Source organism: Astyanax mexicanus, chromosome 7 (assembly GCF_023375975.1).
Source record: "Astyanax mexicanus isolate ESR-SI-001 chromosome 7, AstMex3_surface, whole genome shotgun sequence".
Taxonomy (NCBI): Eukaryota; Metazoa; Chordata; class Actinopteri; order Characiformes; family Acestrorhamphidae; genus Astyanax; species Astyanax mexicanus.
In genome coordinates, this window is record NC_064414.1 from 12,948,391 (window position 1) to 12,969,133 (window position 20,743).

A 20,743-nucleotide genomic window follows, 5' to 3' on the forward strand; every position below is an offset into this window, starting at 1 on the left:
ATTATTAGTATCCTGACACTCTGGACCATTATCTTCTGTTAAAAATCTCATAAAATTATTTTATTTTTTTATGTCTCAGTTAGGGGTGTGCCACATCATACCGTATGCAATAATAAAATACAATTTTCATTTTGTTGCAGAAGTGTATTCTTAAAATAATATTTATATATTTTTTTCATATTGGTAGAGTATCGTAATCACGAAAATACCATGAAATATCGTGATATTATTTTAGGGCCATATCACCCACTCCTATTTTGCATCAAACAAGTATATTCTTGCTCTTTGCCATCAATCACATTTTATATTGACCAATTGCAGTGTCATTTTTTGCATCAGCAAATCTAGATGTTGTTAGATTTTTTAACGCCCAAATTTTATCCTGGTTCTTTTTCCTGGTAGTCATCCTCTCTTCTACTCTGCAATTGGTCAATGCAAAATGTGATTGGCAGCTAAGAGCAAAAATGTAATTGGCTCATGTTTTGAGTCAATTTAGGTCTCCGGTCTGCAGCATTACCCTTTTCAACATGAAAACAACTGCAAAACAAACCTCCAAAGTGACAACTGTCTTGCTAAAGAAGCTGAAGGTGATGGACTGACTAACCACTGAGCACCTATGGGGCATCATTAAACATCCACCAGCTCTGTGATGTCATTATGGAGCAGTGGAAGATAACAAGGGTAGCAAATCTATACTGCTATACATGCTAAACACTGACTACGCTAAGTTATATCATTTTTGTAGTGTTGACCCATGAAAAGATATAATTAAATATTTGCAGGAATATGAAATATGGCAGTACTTACCTGTGTATCTATGATGTGGAACATGTCTGCCCCGTTGCCGACCAGTCGGTTAGGTATCCTTATTTCCACAGTGGAGCCAGGCAGCCTGCTGGGCCCGTTATTTATTACCTAGAGAAACAGCATAAGGGATATTACTGCAGTGTGCATTAAAGTATATATTTAATCATGCTCAATTAATAATTTCTGAAGAATACATAACATACACTGTATTGTACAAAGAAAAAAAATTAACACTGATGCTTTTAGACACTTTTATATTTGGCTCTGTTATCGTAAAACATTAGATCATTAGAAGAAAGGCTCACACACCTGGAAGGTGAAGTTAAGCGGCTGAAAGTTGCACTCCAAATCTTCCAGCTGAACAAAGCGGGAGGGGTCAATAGAGTTACCGTACACAAACGAAGAGGGAATCGCCACCCTACAGACACAACAACATACAGCCCAGTGATTACATTATACAATACATTATATAATAATTATTACATATATAATACAATACATACATCAGGTTCATATAATATTCACACTATTCATATAATATTCACTATGTAGATATTTAAAAAAATCTTTATAGTCATAAACAAAATTTAAAATGATCACTCTACTGTTTTTAATAATAAAAAATACTCCTCCTAAGAAGTAATTTAGGCAACTTTATTTTAGGACTGTGCAGACCACGCTCTAAAAATGATTTTGTGTTTAGTCAGGAAAACCTGAAGCATACTACACACTCTTTCTACAGTGTTGCTTCCTACAGCTTTTCCATAGGCTCCTGGCACCATATATTTGCATATTTGGTGTGGCCTCTCCTTTATTTACCATCTTTGTCATGTATTAGTGTTAAATATGTGTTGATTGCCAGACTTTGGTGTTGTAGGCTGTAAGAGCAAGTTACCTTTATTCTGTGTTCCTAGTGCTTACAGTATGTTGTAGCTACAGAGTTCACTTTTTGGCTATCTCTGTATTGTGCTGTCAGTGTATGGCAGTTCTACATGAAGGTGCTAAATATTTTGAGAATACTAATATATAAATATTGAAAAAAAAACTAAACTCTTTAAGCCCACAAAACTTAAAACTATTGTTGTGTGAAACATAACTTAAAATTATGTACATTTACAACTTCACTAATGCAAAACATTAGTTTTAGAACAGAGTTAGGATGAGTCAATGAATATTTTTTTCAGTGCATATATTTCACCACTATATTAAATATTGCAAAGTTTGGTCAGATTAAGCTCTTACCCAGTGATTGTTGTATCCACCTCATGCACCAGCGGGATTGACAGTTCCAAGGTGTTGTCATGTAGTTTGTTCTCATGCTCTGGATTTGCACTAAAAAATAATGATAATAAAAATTCTTTAATTGGTACTAAATATAGATTTAGCTTTTTCTAGAAAACACTACATACACTACAGTTCAAAGTAATAAAAAAGTAGTAAGAACACAGCAAATATAAAAGTTTTTAGTAGTCCAGTAGCAGTGCTGCCCGACCCAGACAAGCTGCTTTTTTATTTTATCATCTTATCAATTACTTTATTACTGCACTTCACCTGTCAGACCTCTAATTCCTCTCTTCACTGCTGAAACTGAGACTTAGTCCAATGTTAAACTGAGCTAAAGGCGTTGCCATGTGGGTCAGCCAGACCTGACTCTTCCTGTATCAGTTTTCTCCAGTTTTCAAGATACTTTTAAAGTTGTAGGAAACAGCACTCACCGCTCTGTGGCTTCATCTGTAATTTCTCTTAAGCAAATACTTATACTTTTAATAGTTACAGAGTTCTCTGTGTTTCTGTGTCCTTTTCCAGTTATGGTGAAAGTCTGAATGTGCTTTGTGTGTGTTAATGCTGCAGTAGAGCGTACAGTAACCCCATCTGTTCCAGCACTGCTTTACTACATTCAAAAAACTCAAAAAAAACATTACTATAGACCAGTGGTCATTTAAGTTCACTGGATATTTTACCATTTCAGGTTGTTCACTAATCCTGATGAGCTTAAATGGCAAAAATAAACAGAAAAGTTCTGTGCTAAATCATTTTACCCATAGTGTAAATTACACCCATGACAGCAAATCTCACTGCTGCTATCTGAGTGTACTGCAGTGTGTCTAGTATTACTGACTGTGTATGTGCATGTTATTTCAGTCCTACTGTAAGACACCTTTAACTTTCCTCTATTTAATGTGTGTTACAGGTTTATGAGAAAAGAAAACACATCTGCTCAGCATTACTACAAAACCGAATCCTTTCACAAGGTCTTTCACTTTTTCTTTAAAGGCGCCAAATAAGGAATAGAGCTTGTTAGGCACTAATGTAAACACTGCAGCATTTAATAAATGATACAGACAATTTAAACTCAGAGAAAGTGTTTTAGACATGTAGACCAATTAAAACTCACCTTCTGGCATGTACTAAAAATAGCAACGTCTCGTTTTCACCAGACAGATGACTTGTGTCAAAAAGTACAGACAGATGGTACTAAAAGAGATATAAAAATGAATTCATATTAAAGAAGGGTCAAACTAAGCAGCAAATTACATAAGTAGTACCAGTAAGTAAAATTATTTATACAGCCCTTTTCTCAAGACATTTGTCACAAAGTGCTAAAAACGAAAACGAAAACACCACATATACGTAAAAAATACATACTACAAATAAAAAAAGTACAGTGCTGGATGTTGCATTATCCACATGTAAGTGTCTTTGGTGTTTTTTTTAGATCTCAGTGATGGAGGCAAAGTAAACCACAATTTAAAAACAAACTGAAAGCAAAGTTAAATTTTAAAGTTATATATTAAATATTTATAAACTGTTACATTGACCTACAGAACAGTAAATATGGATATTTGACACAATGGCCGAGCAAGGCAATGACAAAAAACACTTTGCATCCAACATCTAACATGCTATAATCATAAAACATTGGAAATAAAATGGATATTAAAAATAATGCAATCTCCACTAAAACTGCTACACTGACTAAACTGAAAAAGATCTGAGTAAACTGCACTCAGACCACAAGACACCCTTTCAGGTTCTTTAGTGAGCATGTGCAGTGAAGCAATATGGGAGAACTTTTCACACATTGAAATTTCTTTTTAAGTTCTGAAACTTCAGAGTCTTTTGGTAAATTATTCAACTTAAATGCTAATTCACACTATGTAACTCAAACTCACTGAAGTATATTTTAGGTAGTGTACCTTCCCTATTGGTTCCTGACCAAATTTATTAGCATTCACCATCGTTGTGCAGTCTTGTCCACTAGGGCTATTAATATTCTTTATAAAGTGTGACTTCATCCTGCTTGAGAACTGCAATTCTGCTTCATGCATTTCACGGTTAATTTGTTTTAAAATAGTTTATGTTAACACTCTGGTTATTAAAGGCCCCACATGTTTATATTAGATATGAATATTTTTTAGAATGCTTAATAAAAGTGTTTATTGAATTAACTTATAACAAAACTGTAATTCTTATGATATAAATATATGCTGTAATCTACCTCCACTGTGAATTGTTATTTTAAAATTCTTCATTGGCAGCTTTTTTTGTCATTTTTTTAATAAATGATTGTGTATATAGTTTATAAAACAGAAAAAGTAAACTGAAGTATTTTGGTATACCCACCTTAGTCTGCGCTCTCATGAAAGGAAATCCCACACTGCACTTCAGGAAGTCCAGCTGAACCAGCTCACAGGAAATGCCCTTCTCTTCCTGGAGAAGAACCAGACATGAGGAAAAGCAGAGACCAGAGTTACAGAACCTGAGAATCATTACCTCTGAGAGACAACACTCTCTTAACCTATCACTTTACACACAGCCAACACGCAGCTTAAAATATCATATTACACATCCAAGCTACTGTACCGAGCTCAAAGAGCTTATTTAAAGAGCTAAGTGATGGGGACAGTAACAGTGGGAAATGTGAAATGTGTAAAATGTGTAAAAGTGATTGATCTAGATAAATTACGGCTGAAAGGTTTAAAATAACAAAGAACTAAACTTCAAGCCTGATAACATGATAACGAGTATTAACTTTAGTTAAATAGCCCACCTCTGTTCCCCCCCAGGATTCTGAAATACAGCATTTTTAGACGATGCTTCCAATAGCCTTACAATTCTAGTGATAGGGACATAGCACTGACCATGCAAAGAAATCACTATTTTTACAACATTAACAAGCTTAAAGTAGCTCCAAACTACCTGTGCACTTGCCTCAGAAATCTACTGTTGAAGTGTGGAGCTACTTTGAGCTTGTTAATGATGTAAAAATAGCCATTTCTTTGAATGGGCAACGCTATGCCCCTATACTAGTATTGTAGGCCTTTTGGGAGCATCGGCTAATTTTGCAATGCTGGGCACAAACAGAGGTGGGCTATTCGACAAAAGTTCATACTCACTATCATGTTTCACTACAGCCCAACTTCCATTTCACATTTTTTCCTTTAATAAACAAGCAATATAATTAGCCTGGACATTTTAACCATGCTGAAAACATGTATGATACAAGTTTGATACGTTGAGAGACACGTTGAGAGTTTTTCCATTCAGTACAGTGAATAAGACTTTTTTCATCCTTTTTTCAAATTTCTTTTCAAATGTCTTTCATTTTAGCCTCTCACATTCAAAATTTCAGGAACAATTCAGATTTTTGCATTTTTGCAACTTAATTCTTACTTAAGCCTAATTTTCAATGCAGAAATTGAAAAATGGAAAATTGAGGAAAGGTATTTTTTATTTCTCCTGAAATTCAGACTGTGAGGGGCAGAAATAAAAAAAAAAAATAGAAAACCTGGGAAAATGATGAAAACTCTTGCAATATTTTTCTCTGCAATATGGAGTCCCCCCATCACTAGTAATTCCCTCAACACTAGAAGGATGAAGATTTTCAAACTCCGCCTCTTGTTCAATTGTTGCTGATGCAGAATTAGTGGGTAGCCAGCGCACTTGGAGGAAAGTGCAGCGACCCAGCTCTGATATATCAGCTAACAGATGCCTGTGCTGACCAACATTACATTAGGAGTGATGAGGGGAGAGAGGATGGTCAATTGTGCTCTCTCTGAATCCGGCTGCTGATGGAGAAGCAGCATGATCCATGATTCAAAGTGGCGATCCTTGGATCACAGTGACAGTGCATTAATCTTCTGGACCACTTATAGCAGAAAGTGTGTAAGAAGAAAATCCTTGTTGTCAAAAAAAAAAAAATAAACATTATAGTAGGAATAAACCTTTGCCAGAGAAAACATCTAGAAATACACCGGGACTTCTTCAATAATGCGCTTTTACGTGAACTGACTTTTTTTTATTGTTTTTGCAAAGATGATGCAGTTACATCAACTTTATCTATAGCTATTGTTCAATACTGTTCGATATGCCCACGATTCTTAATATAGAAGTAAATATTTAATGGTACTTTTCACATGACTGTATGTTCACATGCACAGAAAAGTTAAAACAAATCACAGGAAAAAGCACAGACACATTCAAGTGTGCATGCACAAAACGGACAGTAACAGTGTATAACCACCAGACTGTGTGTTTGGAAGCTTGTCCAAATAGTGCGTAGCTCCTCTGGCTGAATAATGTAAACAGTAGGGCCTTGACCCGCGTAAGGAGTGAGCATTCCTGGAGTGAGAGTTCATGAAGCTGGCCTTTTACCCTGCATGTGTGCTGGGGGAGGGAGGCTGAAAGCCATCAGGCCTCTGACAAGAGAGCTGATAAACCCGACGAGCTGGAGCTCCATGTGAGACCCGAGCCATACATGCTTTCCTCTTCCCAGTTTACACTGGAACTATTCTTGGCTTGAGTTTAGAAATAACAAGCGAAACAAGAGTGGAGCTGCAGGAAAATACATCAATAAATACTGAATACTGAACCAGATAATGGGGGTGTTGGAGCTCAGCAGTGTTTGTGAATAATGGAGGGGGACACTTGGATGTGTATATTTGACTTGGTGAACATATTTGCTCTAACAGCCTTTTTTCTCACCGCCTGTTCTGTGAATCACTCAGTATTTTATAAACATCTCTCCTCTTGCTCATCATTTTCTTAGTAAAGTACAGAGTAAAGTGTTTCCTTCATCTGCACTAACTGAGCCTAAACTCTTATGTCTGGTCAGCCTGATACCAAGAAAAATAAAAAAAGGTTCATATCTGCACGCTATTGTACTGGACGGCAGAGAAGCACCCATAGATTAACACCATACACCCCTTGTAGTCAATCAGCCAATAAATACTTTGCCTCTTTAGTTTGGCACAGCAGACACTAGGTTAGCACTGCTCACCAGTTCCCCAAACCCTATCAGTAAATGGACACCCACAAACTCCTCTCCCCAAGCCGAACCCACATCCTGCTTTTCTTTACCGGACCGCAGAGTTGTCAGTGTGGTTTGTGGCACACTGTGACTTTCTGTGAACTATAAAAATAAACAAAACTTCATTGTGTCTGCAATGGTTCATCCAGCATTTAGCTAAACAATGAGGTTTTGTTCGTTTTCACAGTTCTGACTATTTCAAAATGTGCTGCGAATCACACAGGTATGTTAGTTTCTGTGCATCAGTTTCAGTGCGCAAACACATCTTGGTTGGCTACTACATCTGACTTGACACCTTGAGCTTAATTTGTTAACCATCATTAATTAAGAGCTATTATTTTTAAATTAGATTCACAGGGTTATTCCACCAAATAATGACCAAATAATTAGATTAAATTATCTTCTAGCATGCTGTAGATGCATGTCTAGCAGTGCAGTCAACCATCTCTCACCAAGAGGTACACTACCCAAAAGCAGCCTCTGAGAGCCTTTTGTAGGCAGTGTGGGAAGCACTCTCACATCCTCTTGAGGCAAGACCTTGGATACTATTGTAGACCCTGCACAAGGTGCGTCACAATGTCGTTGCTATATCACACCCCATCAACAGTCTATTTTCACGCCTTTCTGGTATATTTCTATATTGGTAGCAGAAAACATAGGTGCGCCACTGACTGATTAAATCCCTCATAACAGTCAACAGTCAGCCACCCTACGCCCATGCACAAAGTCAGAATAATGCAACTGGTTCTTAAAGGGTATGACTACTGGCACACTGAGTGGTTTATTTCATGTTACGCCCGTAACACACCCATGATCAATTAAAAGAGTTATTTCATATCTTTTGTGTATTTCAAGCCGTGCAAGGCCCTCACGATACCAAAGACGCATCTGACACACCCTAATGCAAGCTACACAATTGACACTATAGATCACTGTAGTCTATCACTATCTATCACTATATTCTGCACTATAGATCGCTAAAACAGACCCCTACTCTTTAATCAGACCACACCTCACACATAATTTATATAATGAAAAAAACTGAATTTCACATTCAGAAACTCTAACAGTTGGCTATGTACACTGAACATTAACTTTCCTTTATACAGTATATGAAACTTTTCTGTTAAGGTCAGACTTAATTTAAAATATCTGTATGTTAAGCTAGCCTAGCTGAGGGAATAAGTGGTTCGACAACACTTTACAATAAGAGTCACATATAACAATACTTACGACAATAATAAACATAATTATTAATTGACACTAGTTAAGACCTTACTAGTGTTGTAAACATTACTACATTTCAGTGGCTAAGAGTCACTAGTGTGACTCTTTAGTGGCTAGTGTCAATTAATAATTACTCAAGAAATCCGGCCATAAGTTCAATAGGAACACTCTTGTTGTAAAGGAGGTGGTGAAAAAAATGAAAGAATGTTTACTCAGCTTCAGTTTTGGATGGCACTGCCAAGAACAGCATACTTTGACAGGAATGTGCCAAATAACAAGAACAATTACTGTGATGTGTAGAGGAAAGCAATTGTTGATACTGAAAACACTACTACTTAACAATAAACACATTTTCATTCTTTTAGAGGCTATTTTTTTACACTTTATTTGCAACAAGATAAAACAGAAATAATCACAGCTTCTAAAGTTAATGTCTTAACTATTTTATTATAAGGATTAATCTGATGCTGTGAATTATTTAAAAGGCCCTAAATGGCTATTTTTTTTGTGATAATGGCCTGTTTGATAAACTCCTCTTAGCTCCTCACTTAGCACCTCAGCCTCTCTGGGAATACTCTAAATCCTTTTGCAACAGTAATTTGGTGCTTCCTCTATCTTGTAGCTGAAGGGAAAGAAAATATGACCTCTACTTCCAATTAAAGCCCACAGTGTGTGTGTGTGTGTGGCCTGCATAGGCCCAGAAAGTCACAGTGCAGCTTCTGAAAGCAACCAGCTTGTGTAAGGAAAACAGAGAGACAATGGATCTCAGTATAAAGGAGCAGCAGCGTGTTCACAGGCAGGCTGGCAGAGGAGAAAAGCCCCTGAGGAAGCTGATCTAGCAGACCTTTACTGTGTGAGAAGGGGTCATATCAACACTGCTGACTCCATGCCAATATAGAGTATTAAACAACACTTACTTATCCTGTGCGTGAGTTAGGCTGATATATGTGTTGACTGCCAGGCCATAGAGTTGTAGGTTGTGAGAGCAAGTTACTTTTATTTTGTGTTCCTTTTTGTCACAATATGTTGGCTTGGTTTACTGAGTTCACTCAGTTCACTCTTTACAGAATTTACTCTTATGCTGTCTTAGTGTTATTCTGTCAGTGTTAGAATACATATATTTTAAATAAACCAATTTTTTAAACACAATACTTGAAAAAAAACGACATTACACTATTGTTGGGTGAACAAAACTCAGTTAAGTTAAATAAACCTAACTGAATTAAGTGTAATGAACTTAAAATTGTATATATATTTACAACTTTACAGAGTCAAAGCGAAATTATAGCTTGACTGAGTTAAGTTGAGCCAATGAATATTTTTAGTCAGTGTATAAACGTTGTTCCTTTGTCCTCATCAGTTTTTCTGTGTCAAAACAACCAGAAACTGTGAATTAACTGTTGTAATTTTTATATTAAGGCCTAAAACTAATTAATAACATATAACACTACTGACTATTATGTCAGCTATGTATCGGCCAATATACTTTTTAATTTTGGTCGATAGATGATATAATTACAATATATATCAATATAAACAATGTAGAAGCAACCACCTGTGGTGTACATCATCACACACTGGCATCGCCAGCCTACAGCCGTCTACAGTATTCTGTTTCTGCTCAGCTTGACTGCTCACCAAAATATGCACCAAAATATGCACCAATAAACCATGAAAGCATGTTGTCCCCTTTGATTGGATTGGCCAGAGCTGCCTGGTGCAGGAGCAAGAATGTAAAAATAGTATGAAGATTATGTGTTCCAGTGCATGTATCTGTGCAGTCTGAAGCTGCTTTAACACAGAACACTGAGAATTTGCTGCTCTGCTTTCAAACAGTGTTTTTAATGTAGTCGTGCAGCTGCGAGCAGTGAACACTGCACATACCGCATTCAGTGTGTAAACAGCACGGAGCAGCAGAGATAGCATTTGTTTATAGAAGTGTATTATCTGGCTAATATATCAGATTAAACTGCACCTTATCAGCTGTTTAGCTCAATTAAAAAGAAGTTTATTTAATATCTGAGCAGGATTGAAACCAGATTACATTCTCACCACAACCGAACTGCTCCAGATATATAAGTACTCTACTCTAGTACTTATATATATATATATATTAAGTACTAGAGACCCTACTAGATACTTGAGTTAAAGTATAAGTGCTCTATCAAAGGAGGTAAGTGCTCTTTAAGCTTCACACTAATGTATTCAACCTTTTTGTACTTAGTATTGGAAATAGTTTATTGCAAAATGTTGTACTGAAGTACTGAAAGTAAAAGAACTGGACTGTGTTATTAGTGTAGTTGTTACAGAATGCAGTGTAAAGATCTCAGAGTAATGACATCTTCTTATAAGATCAAGTTAATCTCTTCAGCAACCCTGGTGACAGTGCAGAACATCTACCACTCTGGATTTAATCATAATCTGGGTTTGTAATGATACTTAACATTTCTATAATTGTAACGAGTAATGATGCAGCACATTAAAAATGTATCAGAGTAAAAGTATTAAACTCATAACAATATTTACTGAAGTAAAAGTGGAATTTGGAGAAAAAATAATACTTTGGTAGATAAAGATACAGCATTAGTTCCACTTTATTAGTTCCACTCTGAAATAATTCAGTGATAAATATCATTATTGAATTATTGTGCAGGTCTAGCTGAAACAATGTGATATTCAGTAAAAAAGCAAAACAAACAGCATCAGATAGAGCAGCGTAATGCAGACAGTATTGCGTTCTTATGACAAACATTCCACAAATACCAGATGTGTCAAGATGTTGAAAGTTGTTCAAACTGTTGAAAAAATAATCCCAGCTTTCCATTCCTCGCCAAAAATGTTTTTAGTCAAACTGGGAAGCAGATGGAAGTAATCTGAGTTAACTGACACTGGATATCCTAAACAGAGATTATCTCACCCCTACATTTCTGTTTCCTCTCTGAAGGGAAGTCTATACATTGTTGTTGTGTGATTAGGAATAGTCTGGTGAATATCTCACTCAGGTTTCTGCTCAGTTATTAGGAAATGTTCTTAATCATTCCACTGATAAAGGCAGGATGGGATTTTCATAGAAAAACAACTTCAGAGAGCTGCAGCTCTCTCTAACAGACACACAGGCCGGATTAAGAGAGGCTCTCTGAGAGAGAGTGAGATAGCCAGTTGCTTCTTCAGTTCAGTAAATCAGTAAATCTGTGGCCCATCCTGTTTCCTGCGCTTCCTCTTTGCTCCCAATCTCTCTGTGTGTTTCAGCATTTCTGCTGCTGCCTTCCCAAAACAACTGTATTTTCAGTGGTTTGTTGGGAATATGTATATTTATATTGTTTTTTGTGAAACAAAGGAGACCAGCACACAGACGAAACCATAAAGAGCTATTCAAGGAAGTGTAAAGGAAATAATGGTAAAAATAAAATAAAATACAAATACAATACACTGAAATAAAATCACCTTCCCTTAGCCACAGATTAATGTGTGATTGTTTGATTTAAGGGCTGGTAATTATAAGAGTAAATTTTTTTGTTGTTGTTGTTTCTGAGTGTGATTATGGTTGGTTGAGATTGCACTACTACGCTAGTAAACAAGAATTCATGCTTATATTTTGTTTTATTTTAAGAAAACAGTTAAATGTATAATATAAGAGCTTTCTTTGTGATTAGCGTAATGAGTAAGACATTAATGAACATAATCATTAGTAAACAAGATTACAGTGGCTTAATTAGTTCATTCTGAAGCAAAAGCTGTATTTCTTTATAATAAAACATCTTTTTATTTTAAATAATGATTGAAGTGATTATAAAATTTTATATTCTCACTGTATAATAAATATAAGTTGAAAAAACATAGCATTTTTAGATATAACAAAAAAGACACTTTTTTAGGTTTGTCCAAAATATCTTTTTCAGCGTAGAATAATAAAAGCAAGTTATATAGTTAAAGAATTTAAAAGAAATACAATTCAGAACTAAACACAGCTTCATGTTTGATTTACCTGGAACTTCCTGAAAAAAAAAAGCATAAACACAGGTTTTAGAGGATCACCATGCTTTAAAAAAAATCCTCATTTTTGGCTGTTTTATTAGCAGCAATTAATAATTTAGGATGTTCAAATTAAGAGCAGAATCCTCTCCAGCAGCAGCCTTCAGAAAATACCCAGCATATAAACATCTGCTTTCTGAATAAATGAAATCAAGCTCACACATGTTTTCATGATTTCAGATTGGCATTAGTTCACTGGCTGATGCATGCTTCTCTTACCCTCTGTAGAAAGTTGATGTAATGAACCTCCCTGGAAAAGTTTAAGTAGATGTTGGTGTCATAAGCGTCATCTCCAGCGTTGGAAATCGTCAAGTTAAGGGAGACGTTTTTCACTCCGCCCAGGGCGAGGTGAGGCCTGATGTGATGCCTAAACACAAAAAGAAAGAAAAGCTCAGACCACACTTCATCAAAATCATAATGTAAACTTACATTTATGGGAAGCAGATTTCCAATCATATCAGTGACTGAAACGGCTCCCTGCTCCCTCATTAGTGCACTGTAAAATGTAACATCACTACTTTCCATATAACATTAGTGAACCTTAATCATTTCATAATATTCTAAAAATGAACTCATGTACTCATGCATTTGAGTAAGCGACACTTCAAATGCATTTGGTAAATTAAGTACTAATTCACACTTTGTAAATCACGCTCACTGAAGTATATTTTAGTTACTGTATCATAGTAGATTTAACTTAAAAAAGGTATCACCGTATTAACCCATACATCTTCCCTTTTTGTTCCTGGCATAATTTTTTTACATAATAGCATTGTCAGACCTACACTGCAAACCTGGATAAGTTTAATTTATTTAGCATTTTAAAATTTACTAAAAACTTGCATTAATTTGACTTGTTATGTCATGCTTAAAAACATAGAGTGTGACACAAACATAAATGTTGTCCTTAATTGGCTTTCCAAAATATTTATTAAATAAAAAGTATTGCATATTATTAAAAAATAACTAAAGGAAATACAACAGAATAAACATCTTGCTCTTACAACCTGCAAAAAAGCAACGTAGTAGCTACAAGTTACCTATGGTAGCATGGGAGGAATCACTACACACTGATGGTGAGTGTGAGACACTTGGGGACACACATTTAGTATGCAAATAGATTGTGCCAGAAGCCAATAGAAAAAAAAACAGTCAGTGGCAACAGACTAAACTCAGTTATTATAAGTTGTGTCAACTTGAAGAGCTTCAATTGAATGTATTTGTGGCAACAAATGTTCATCATTCAACTCAAATTATTTGAGTAATGTTTGAAAATGGGCAATTTTATGTGAAACCGACTGTGCAGTGTATCCTTGATATTTCAGATGTGCTATCAACACAACAAATATATAGAATTTTATTCAACTTAACAGAATTTTGTTCACACAACAATAGCTAATTTTTTTTTAAGAACCACAGACTTAAGGAATTTAGGTAACAAACTACATATATATATATATATATTTAAATAGGTATTCCCAAGATAACTAGCATATTTTTGAACTGCCTATACTGACAAGATACATACTGCAATAATGAGAAAAAAAGGTATCTTTATCTTGCAGCTTACTACACTGAGGTCTGAGAACCAAAACATATTATAGTAACGCATGCATAGGATAGGGTAGCTTTGGGCAACAGACAACACAAAGATGGTAGGGAAGTAAGGAAGCGGCCACACCCAATATGCAAATATATGGTGCCAGGAGCCTACAGGAAAGCTGCCCTAACCAACACTGTAGAAAGAGCATTGGCACACATGCAGTTTCCTAAAAGTTGGTTGAAATCACATTTGTTCATTGGTTCAACAATATTTTTTTTGATTTTCAGATTAAAGTTCCCTGAACTCATTTTATTGAGTTGTTCTGGCCGGTAAATTCACTCAACTTATATATAGTATAAGTATAAATATTAGTTCTCCTGACTAAAACACAAAATTACTTTTTAGAGTGGGGAACCTGCACAATTCTACAAGATGCACAAATTAATTAAGTTTGTTTTTTTGTAAAATTGGATATTTTTAAACATTACTCTTACTATTTTGAGTTAGCTGAACATTTGTGGGCCCATATACATACAAACTGAGATCTTTGAGTTGAATCAGCTTAAAGACTTGAGTTCTGCTGCCACTGGCAGCTTTTTTCCATTGGCTTCTGTCACAATCTATTTGCATACTGTTTTAGTTGATTCCATTTTAGCTTTATATGTTTTTTATTTGTGCATGAAGTGGATATGTGTTCTATTTAGATATGTGTTCTTAAATTAACAAACGGTTGTTTGGTATAACAAAAATAAAAATTGATGTTTTAAGTTTTCTTAAGTTTTCATTGCCCATTGCTTAACTTTTTCAAGGCAGCTAACTAAAGATCTGTTTTCCATTATCCTAATAAAATCACACACAGATGTGTGAATAGCCAGTAAAAGTGTAACTGGCCGGAATTCTGACTAGTCATCGATGTTAGTGGTACATCAGAGTCTGGCTTCTTATGAATCACAGACAGGAAAAACCTCTGTTGTCTGTTAAACAACACTATGTGTAATTAAGTGCATTAAGTGCATGGCAGTAGGTTGTATATGATTTCAGTTCAAGGGGAACACGTCTGCCAAGTCATTAGCAAACTAAACTCTGGGACCTCCTTAAAAGCTGGAAGATGGATGACATCCACAGCTGGTAGGAGCCAAGCATTTGTCAGAGCTGCAGTATCCGCACCCACATCGTCTCAACCTTCATGACGTCAACCTGCTGAATCTGGCCTGCTATCAGCAGCCGAGTACAATGGGAAGGAGAAAGCGATGGATGGAAGAACCGGCGGAGAGCTTTACCCAGAAAGAAGCAGTTTCCCATGCAGCCGCAGGTCAGCGGCGCAGTCGTCCGACAGGCAATTCTTCTCAAACCACGTCTGTAAAGAGACAGACACAGGACAGGATGTTTACAAAAACTGAAATGTCAGAGTGATGAGAGTGGAGCCACGTACTAGAGGGAGCTGTTGAGCAAGGGAGCAAGTGAAGAGTACAGGCCTACACTGTAAAATCTAACCGCCCTTAAACCTAAATACTTCAGAAAGATTCAGTGTCAAACTAACCCAACTTGTTGGAAAATTTTTAGTTTATAGGTAAGTTCAGTTCAGTTTCATTATACTTAAGAAGGCATGATGAGCAAGACACCTTTCTCATTGGCTCCTTTTTACACACTGGGTATATCTCTATTCAACATCAGCATGTAGTCATTCCCCCCAGGCTACCTTTCCCTATGTGGGCTTATATGATATATGTTGTTGGTAGAGCTGGTTAACTTTAATGTTGTAGACTGAAAGAGCAAGCTCACTTTCTGCTCTGAGAAAGCAGGCAACTACTACTGACTGCAGCCTGCGGGAAGGTGGAGTTGGATGTCCAGCGCGTCCAACCCTGCCTTCTTTGTCAGAGTAATGTCTTAACTCCGCCTCTAAACGGAAGTAAACCTTGTACAGGGCAGTCAGCAGTTGTTTTTATGCAGATTTATTTGGATGTTTACCCAATATACGAACAGGGGCAGGGGCTGTGTTGGCATTAATATCTGTTTATAGTAATGCCTGTTAAACCTCACTGGTTTAAATCTAGTATAAGTGAACTGTGCTGGGTCTATTTTTGGATTTTATTTTGGCTGGCAGTTAAAGGAATATTGTATTGTAATTAATTGGTCAGTTAGTGTCACACCTTCCAAATATTACAAAGTCCAGAACTGGATACTGGATTTACAGTCCAGATGTACCAACTACTGTTTTAGTAATATCAACTTACATAGAGCAGGTACAGTTCAATTAATTTAATTAACAAGTTAATTTGTTATTTAAGCTTAAATTATACTAATACAGAGGTTCTCTAATAAAATCACTAGGCCTCCACATTCCACTTGTGGAAAGTCAACAACCATTATAGTGCTTCTTTAACCCACATTCAATTTGGCATGAAAAAGAACATTTGTACATGCAAGTGTAAAACTGTAAGCCTGGATAAGCTAAATTTACTTAAATAATTCAAAGCAGTTACACTTAAAACCTTTATATTTTCATTGTAAAATGCCTAAATTGTTTGTTAATTAATTAATATTTTTGTTATATTATTGCTACTTTGATTGTTATGGTCAGGTGAATAAAACAGATTTGTATTTAGACCTGTTTTATATCAACTAATTAAAATATTGATTTACTTATAGAAAATAGATAGAGGAAGAAAATGCTATAGATAGAACAGTTCAGCACATAACCAACACAGAGTCTGCAGCTCTAAAAATGAAGCTTGTCACTTCTTGCTTGTGCTAATCACTACTCACATCGCAAATAGATGATGCCAAAAGCCAATAGAAAAGAGGAGTCAAGATACTGTTTACTTCACTCAAACATGTAAACAAGGTTAAGGGTAACTAAACCCCCTGACACTTGCTGACTCCACCCTCAGCTCAAAGTTAAAAAAAAAGGTTAAGAAATAGGAGGAGTTGTTTGAGTCCGGCACTGGGTGATGTATGGGTTTAGGGGCGGGGAACAAGAGAGAGCTGATTGGCTGAGCTGCAGAAGCAGCAGTGTGCCTCTAATAGCAGTGAGACGCAGATGGTTGGACATCAGCAGGGGGGCAGTATTATCGATTGGCTGATCTGCATATTGTAATGTGACTGCGAACCAATGTACACAGACACATCATCCTCCCCTATAGCACTTTCAACTTTTAGGAAGGAAATGTTTATAAAAAATTGAAGCAGGACTGGTATGTTTCATTCATTTAAAAGAACACATTTCAAATATATGATTTAGGGTTTAGAGGTCCTTTAACATTGAATAAAATTATCAGACATATTAGCTTACAGCTTCTTTCATAATTAATAGAGTTAACATTTTGTAACGTCTGGGATGAAATATCTTTAAATACATTATTTGATCTATAATCTAACCTCATTCTTGGCAGCGATCTTCTCTCCTTTTCTCCATCGGAGGACAGGCGTGAGTGCAGCAAGCTCGTGCTCATGGTGTCCATCCAGAACATGCTTCCCCAGGCTGTACGCTGCCTCGAAAGTAATGGCTGAAAATACATCCTTCACTTCTTTCTGTGGAAACACAAACACTGTTATTAGATTTTGTGTATAAACTTAGTTGTAGAAACTGTAATTGTCAGTGAATCTCATAATGAATCATGTTTTTCATCAAACCTGCAACAGAGACAGTCAGGTTTGGGCAATATAATATTTAAAATAACGTTGCTCAAAAAAAATGTAAGAAAACCTAATCATCACATTATAACACAACAAAACAGTTAAACTTCAGCGACTTCAATGCACCTCCTGATGTAGGACAATGACCGAGTGTTGTCAGGTGCGTAGGCAGTTTCTGGAAGATTCAACTGAATGGCCTTTACGTTCCTCAGATTGAATCCAGCTGTGAACCTCTGAGAGTTTTTGTATCAGTGCGTCCAACACTGCCAACTCCTACCAAGAACCATCCACACTCTTAAAAGTAATTCTGTGTTTTAATCAGGAGAACTAATATTATCAAGTTGAGTGAACTTACCAGCCAGCACAACTCAATAAAATGAGTACAGAGAACTTCAACCTGAAAACTTGTTTGATAAGCCACTGAAAAAAAATTATTTAAACCAACATTTAGTTACTACACGTGTCAATACTCTTACAACCACGTTGGTTCATACAGCTTTCCCATAAGGCTCCTAGCACCATATATTTGCATATTGGGTGTGATCTTGCCCTTGCTTACCATCTTTGTGTTGTCTGTTACATAAAGCTACCTAAGCAGGATTTTGTGTAAGATATGAGTTCTTTGTCAGGCCTCAGTGTTGTAAGAAGTCACTTTTGTTTTGTGTTTCTAGTGTTCACAGTATGTTGGCTCAGATCTACAGAGCCCACTCTTTACAAAATTTGCCCTGGCCTTATGCTGGCAATATTGGTAATTCTATTTATAGATGCTAAATATGGTGAGAACACCAATATATAGATGAACTAAAATATTAATGGCCACAGTTCTTGAAAAAAACTGTTGAGTTAATTAAATTATATTTGTGTGAACAAAACTCAGTTAAGTTGAATAAACTTAATTAATTCAAGTTATCATCTAGCTTTTACTCAGTTAAGTTGAATAAACTTAACCCTTGTGTGGTGTTCATATTTTTGTTACTCGTTTACTTTGTTACTTGTATTTAATTCAGCAAAATTAAGAAATTTTACATTAAAATGCTTTACACATGCTCGCTTCACCTAAATTGCAAGCAATATAAACAGCTTACATGGTTAATATTTGCCCTTTACCTTTCTAATGTTACATTTCTTTCAAAAAGTGCTACTCTTTTTTTATTAGTTTTTTAATAAAATGTAAAAGAAAATGAATTAAACTCAAGATATGAGTAGAAAATGTGTTTAGTTTCAAATTTACAAATGAAGCAATGTTTATTAGCCCTTGGCCAAACATACTGTATGTAATATAAATGGTTATGGGGGGGCCAATGCCAATGAGTTTGAGTTAGAAAAAATATTTTTTTAGTATCATTTGATGAAAAATGAAAACGGGTCCCACAGACCCGAACACCACACAAGGGTTAAATTGTATGTATTTACAACTTAACTGAGTTAAATCTAACTGATAAATCGACTGGGTTAAGTTGAGACAATTATTATTATTTTTTAGTGCAAAATCTTCGTCCTCTTAAAAAAGGCTGAACACATTACTGAGTGATGTTATTAGGTGCCGTGATTAAAATTTACAGAAATTGAATGAGCTGCGATTTCAATGTTTCACTCTCCATGGGTTGATGATTTTGGTATCCATTGATTGCTGATCACCAACGGTTATGTATTTTTACTAATCACTCAGTTTTTATCAGTAAAAGTTTTTTTTACTTCAATCTTTTCAAGTATTACGAGTTGTATAAATAGTGTAGTAGGTTCTACATGTTTGTAGCTTTAAATATCTTACATGTTTTGTACAGTCCAGTGCTTATTTTTTAAACTGAAGACAATCAAATAAAACGTTCAGTTTGCTTACAGGGTGACAACACTTTTTAATCAGGCATTTAATAAATGTCTGATAGTTGCAAATGTAAATATTATACTGCTCTGAATCAGGAAAGAGAAGCTGGTTAGCATTAGCTTATGATAATGTGTTAACCACAGAACAAATTCAACTCTGACTGACTGTTCTGAATCAAACAGCCTAGAGCAGCTGCTATTGTCTAAACAGCGAAATTGGCAGTGTTAACTCAACACTATTAGAGCTCAATTAAAGTATCACTTTTCTTGGATTGGCTATTATAGGTGCCTCATAGATGCTTATTCCATAGATGCTTAACTAATATCTGTTAAAAAGCATGTGAACTCTCAGATGAAAGTAAATGTCTCTCAATGGAACCTAAAGCTACACCAAGCCCTAATATTATCCTTAACATAAACCCTGAATCAACCCTAAAACCTCACCCTCATCATATAATTAACCTAAAACTTAATCTAACCCTAAACCTAAATCTTTAAGGGTAAGGTTAGGGTTAGATGTAGGGTTACATTCAAGAGAGAATCGTTTTTATTTTCATTTTAAGAATTTAGCTGCATTAACAATAGACCATCCAAGTAAAGTGTTATCTAAATTAACACTACGAGTATTAAGATGACATCACTAATCAGTGAGCTGCCATAGCAACCCCACCCTGCTGCCATCTTAAATGCACATTAATGAATAGGTTTATTTGATAGACACAAAACAGAAATATTTACACCATCCTCATTTATAGATACTGATCAATTTTCACCTACTGTAGTTTATTAATGACTTAAAATGTTTTACATTAGAAAAATCTAATACATAGGTAATAATACTGCCCTGTCTGCTTAACTGCTAACATCAGCTGAGCTTTGAGTCGTTAAAAGGAAAGCTGGAATCCCTCAGTTCAGCAATACAAGCAATCCAGAGGAGAGTTTCCTTTGGCACAGGACCTGGAAACACTCAAACAAAATGCTGAATATGAACAACACCCCATGTTCATTATGGGATCCTACCAGTGGGAAAAGTAGACCTCACTAGTCTCTTTGAAGTGGCCTGCTGCTCTCAGCTTTCATCTCATTGTCTTCTGCCCCAAAGATAAAAAGGCAAACTGCCCCACTGACAGCTCTGTGCCCAGCAGCCTAGCGTCACTAGTGTCTGCTGATGCACAGTCGAGCCCTTTGTGAAAACATAAGTCTTTTCCGGTCACTGTCATACCTTCAGTCCCCCTCCCAGCTCTATCTTTCTATCCCTCTCAATCCCTCTCTGTTTGAGTTTTATCGCCTGCTCTTCCTCTATCCGCCCACCCATCCCTTTCCTCAGCGATGGCTAACACAAAGCAGTTGTACCGTATCAGGAC

The 20,743-nt window shown here is 36.0% G+C and overlaps 1 protein-coding gene across 1 annotated transcript in view; it reads right to left on the minus strand.

The window, feature by feature from the left end:
* itga9 (integrin, alpha 9) overlaps nt 1-20,743 on the minus strand; it is a 137,820-nt gene that overhangs the window by 24,860 nt on the left and 92,217 nt on the right. Inside the window, exons 16-23 of the mRNA XM_007237268.4 lie at nt 17,298-17,450; nt 15,200-15,276; nt 12,596-12,743; nt 4,432-4,518; nt 3,203-3,282; nt 2,050-2,139; nt 1,117-1,225; nt 808-915 (exon numbers count right to left, since the gene is read on the minus strand). Of these exons, the coding sequence (XP_007237330.3) occupies nt 808-915; nt 1,117-1,225; nt 2,050-2,139; nt 3,203-3,282; nt 4,432-4,518; nt 12,596-12,743; nt 15,200-15,276; nt 17,298-17,450 (852 nt within the window). The remainder of the gene's footprint in view (nt 1-807; nt 916-1,116; nt 1,226-2,049; nt 2,140-3,202; nt 3,283-4,431; nt 4,519-12,595; nt 12,744-15,199; nt 15,277-17,297; nt 17,451-20,743) is intronic.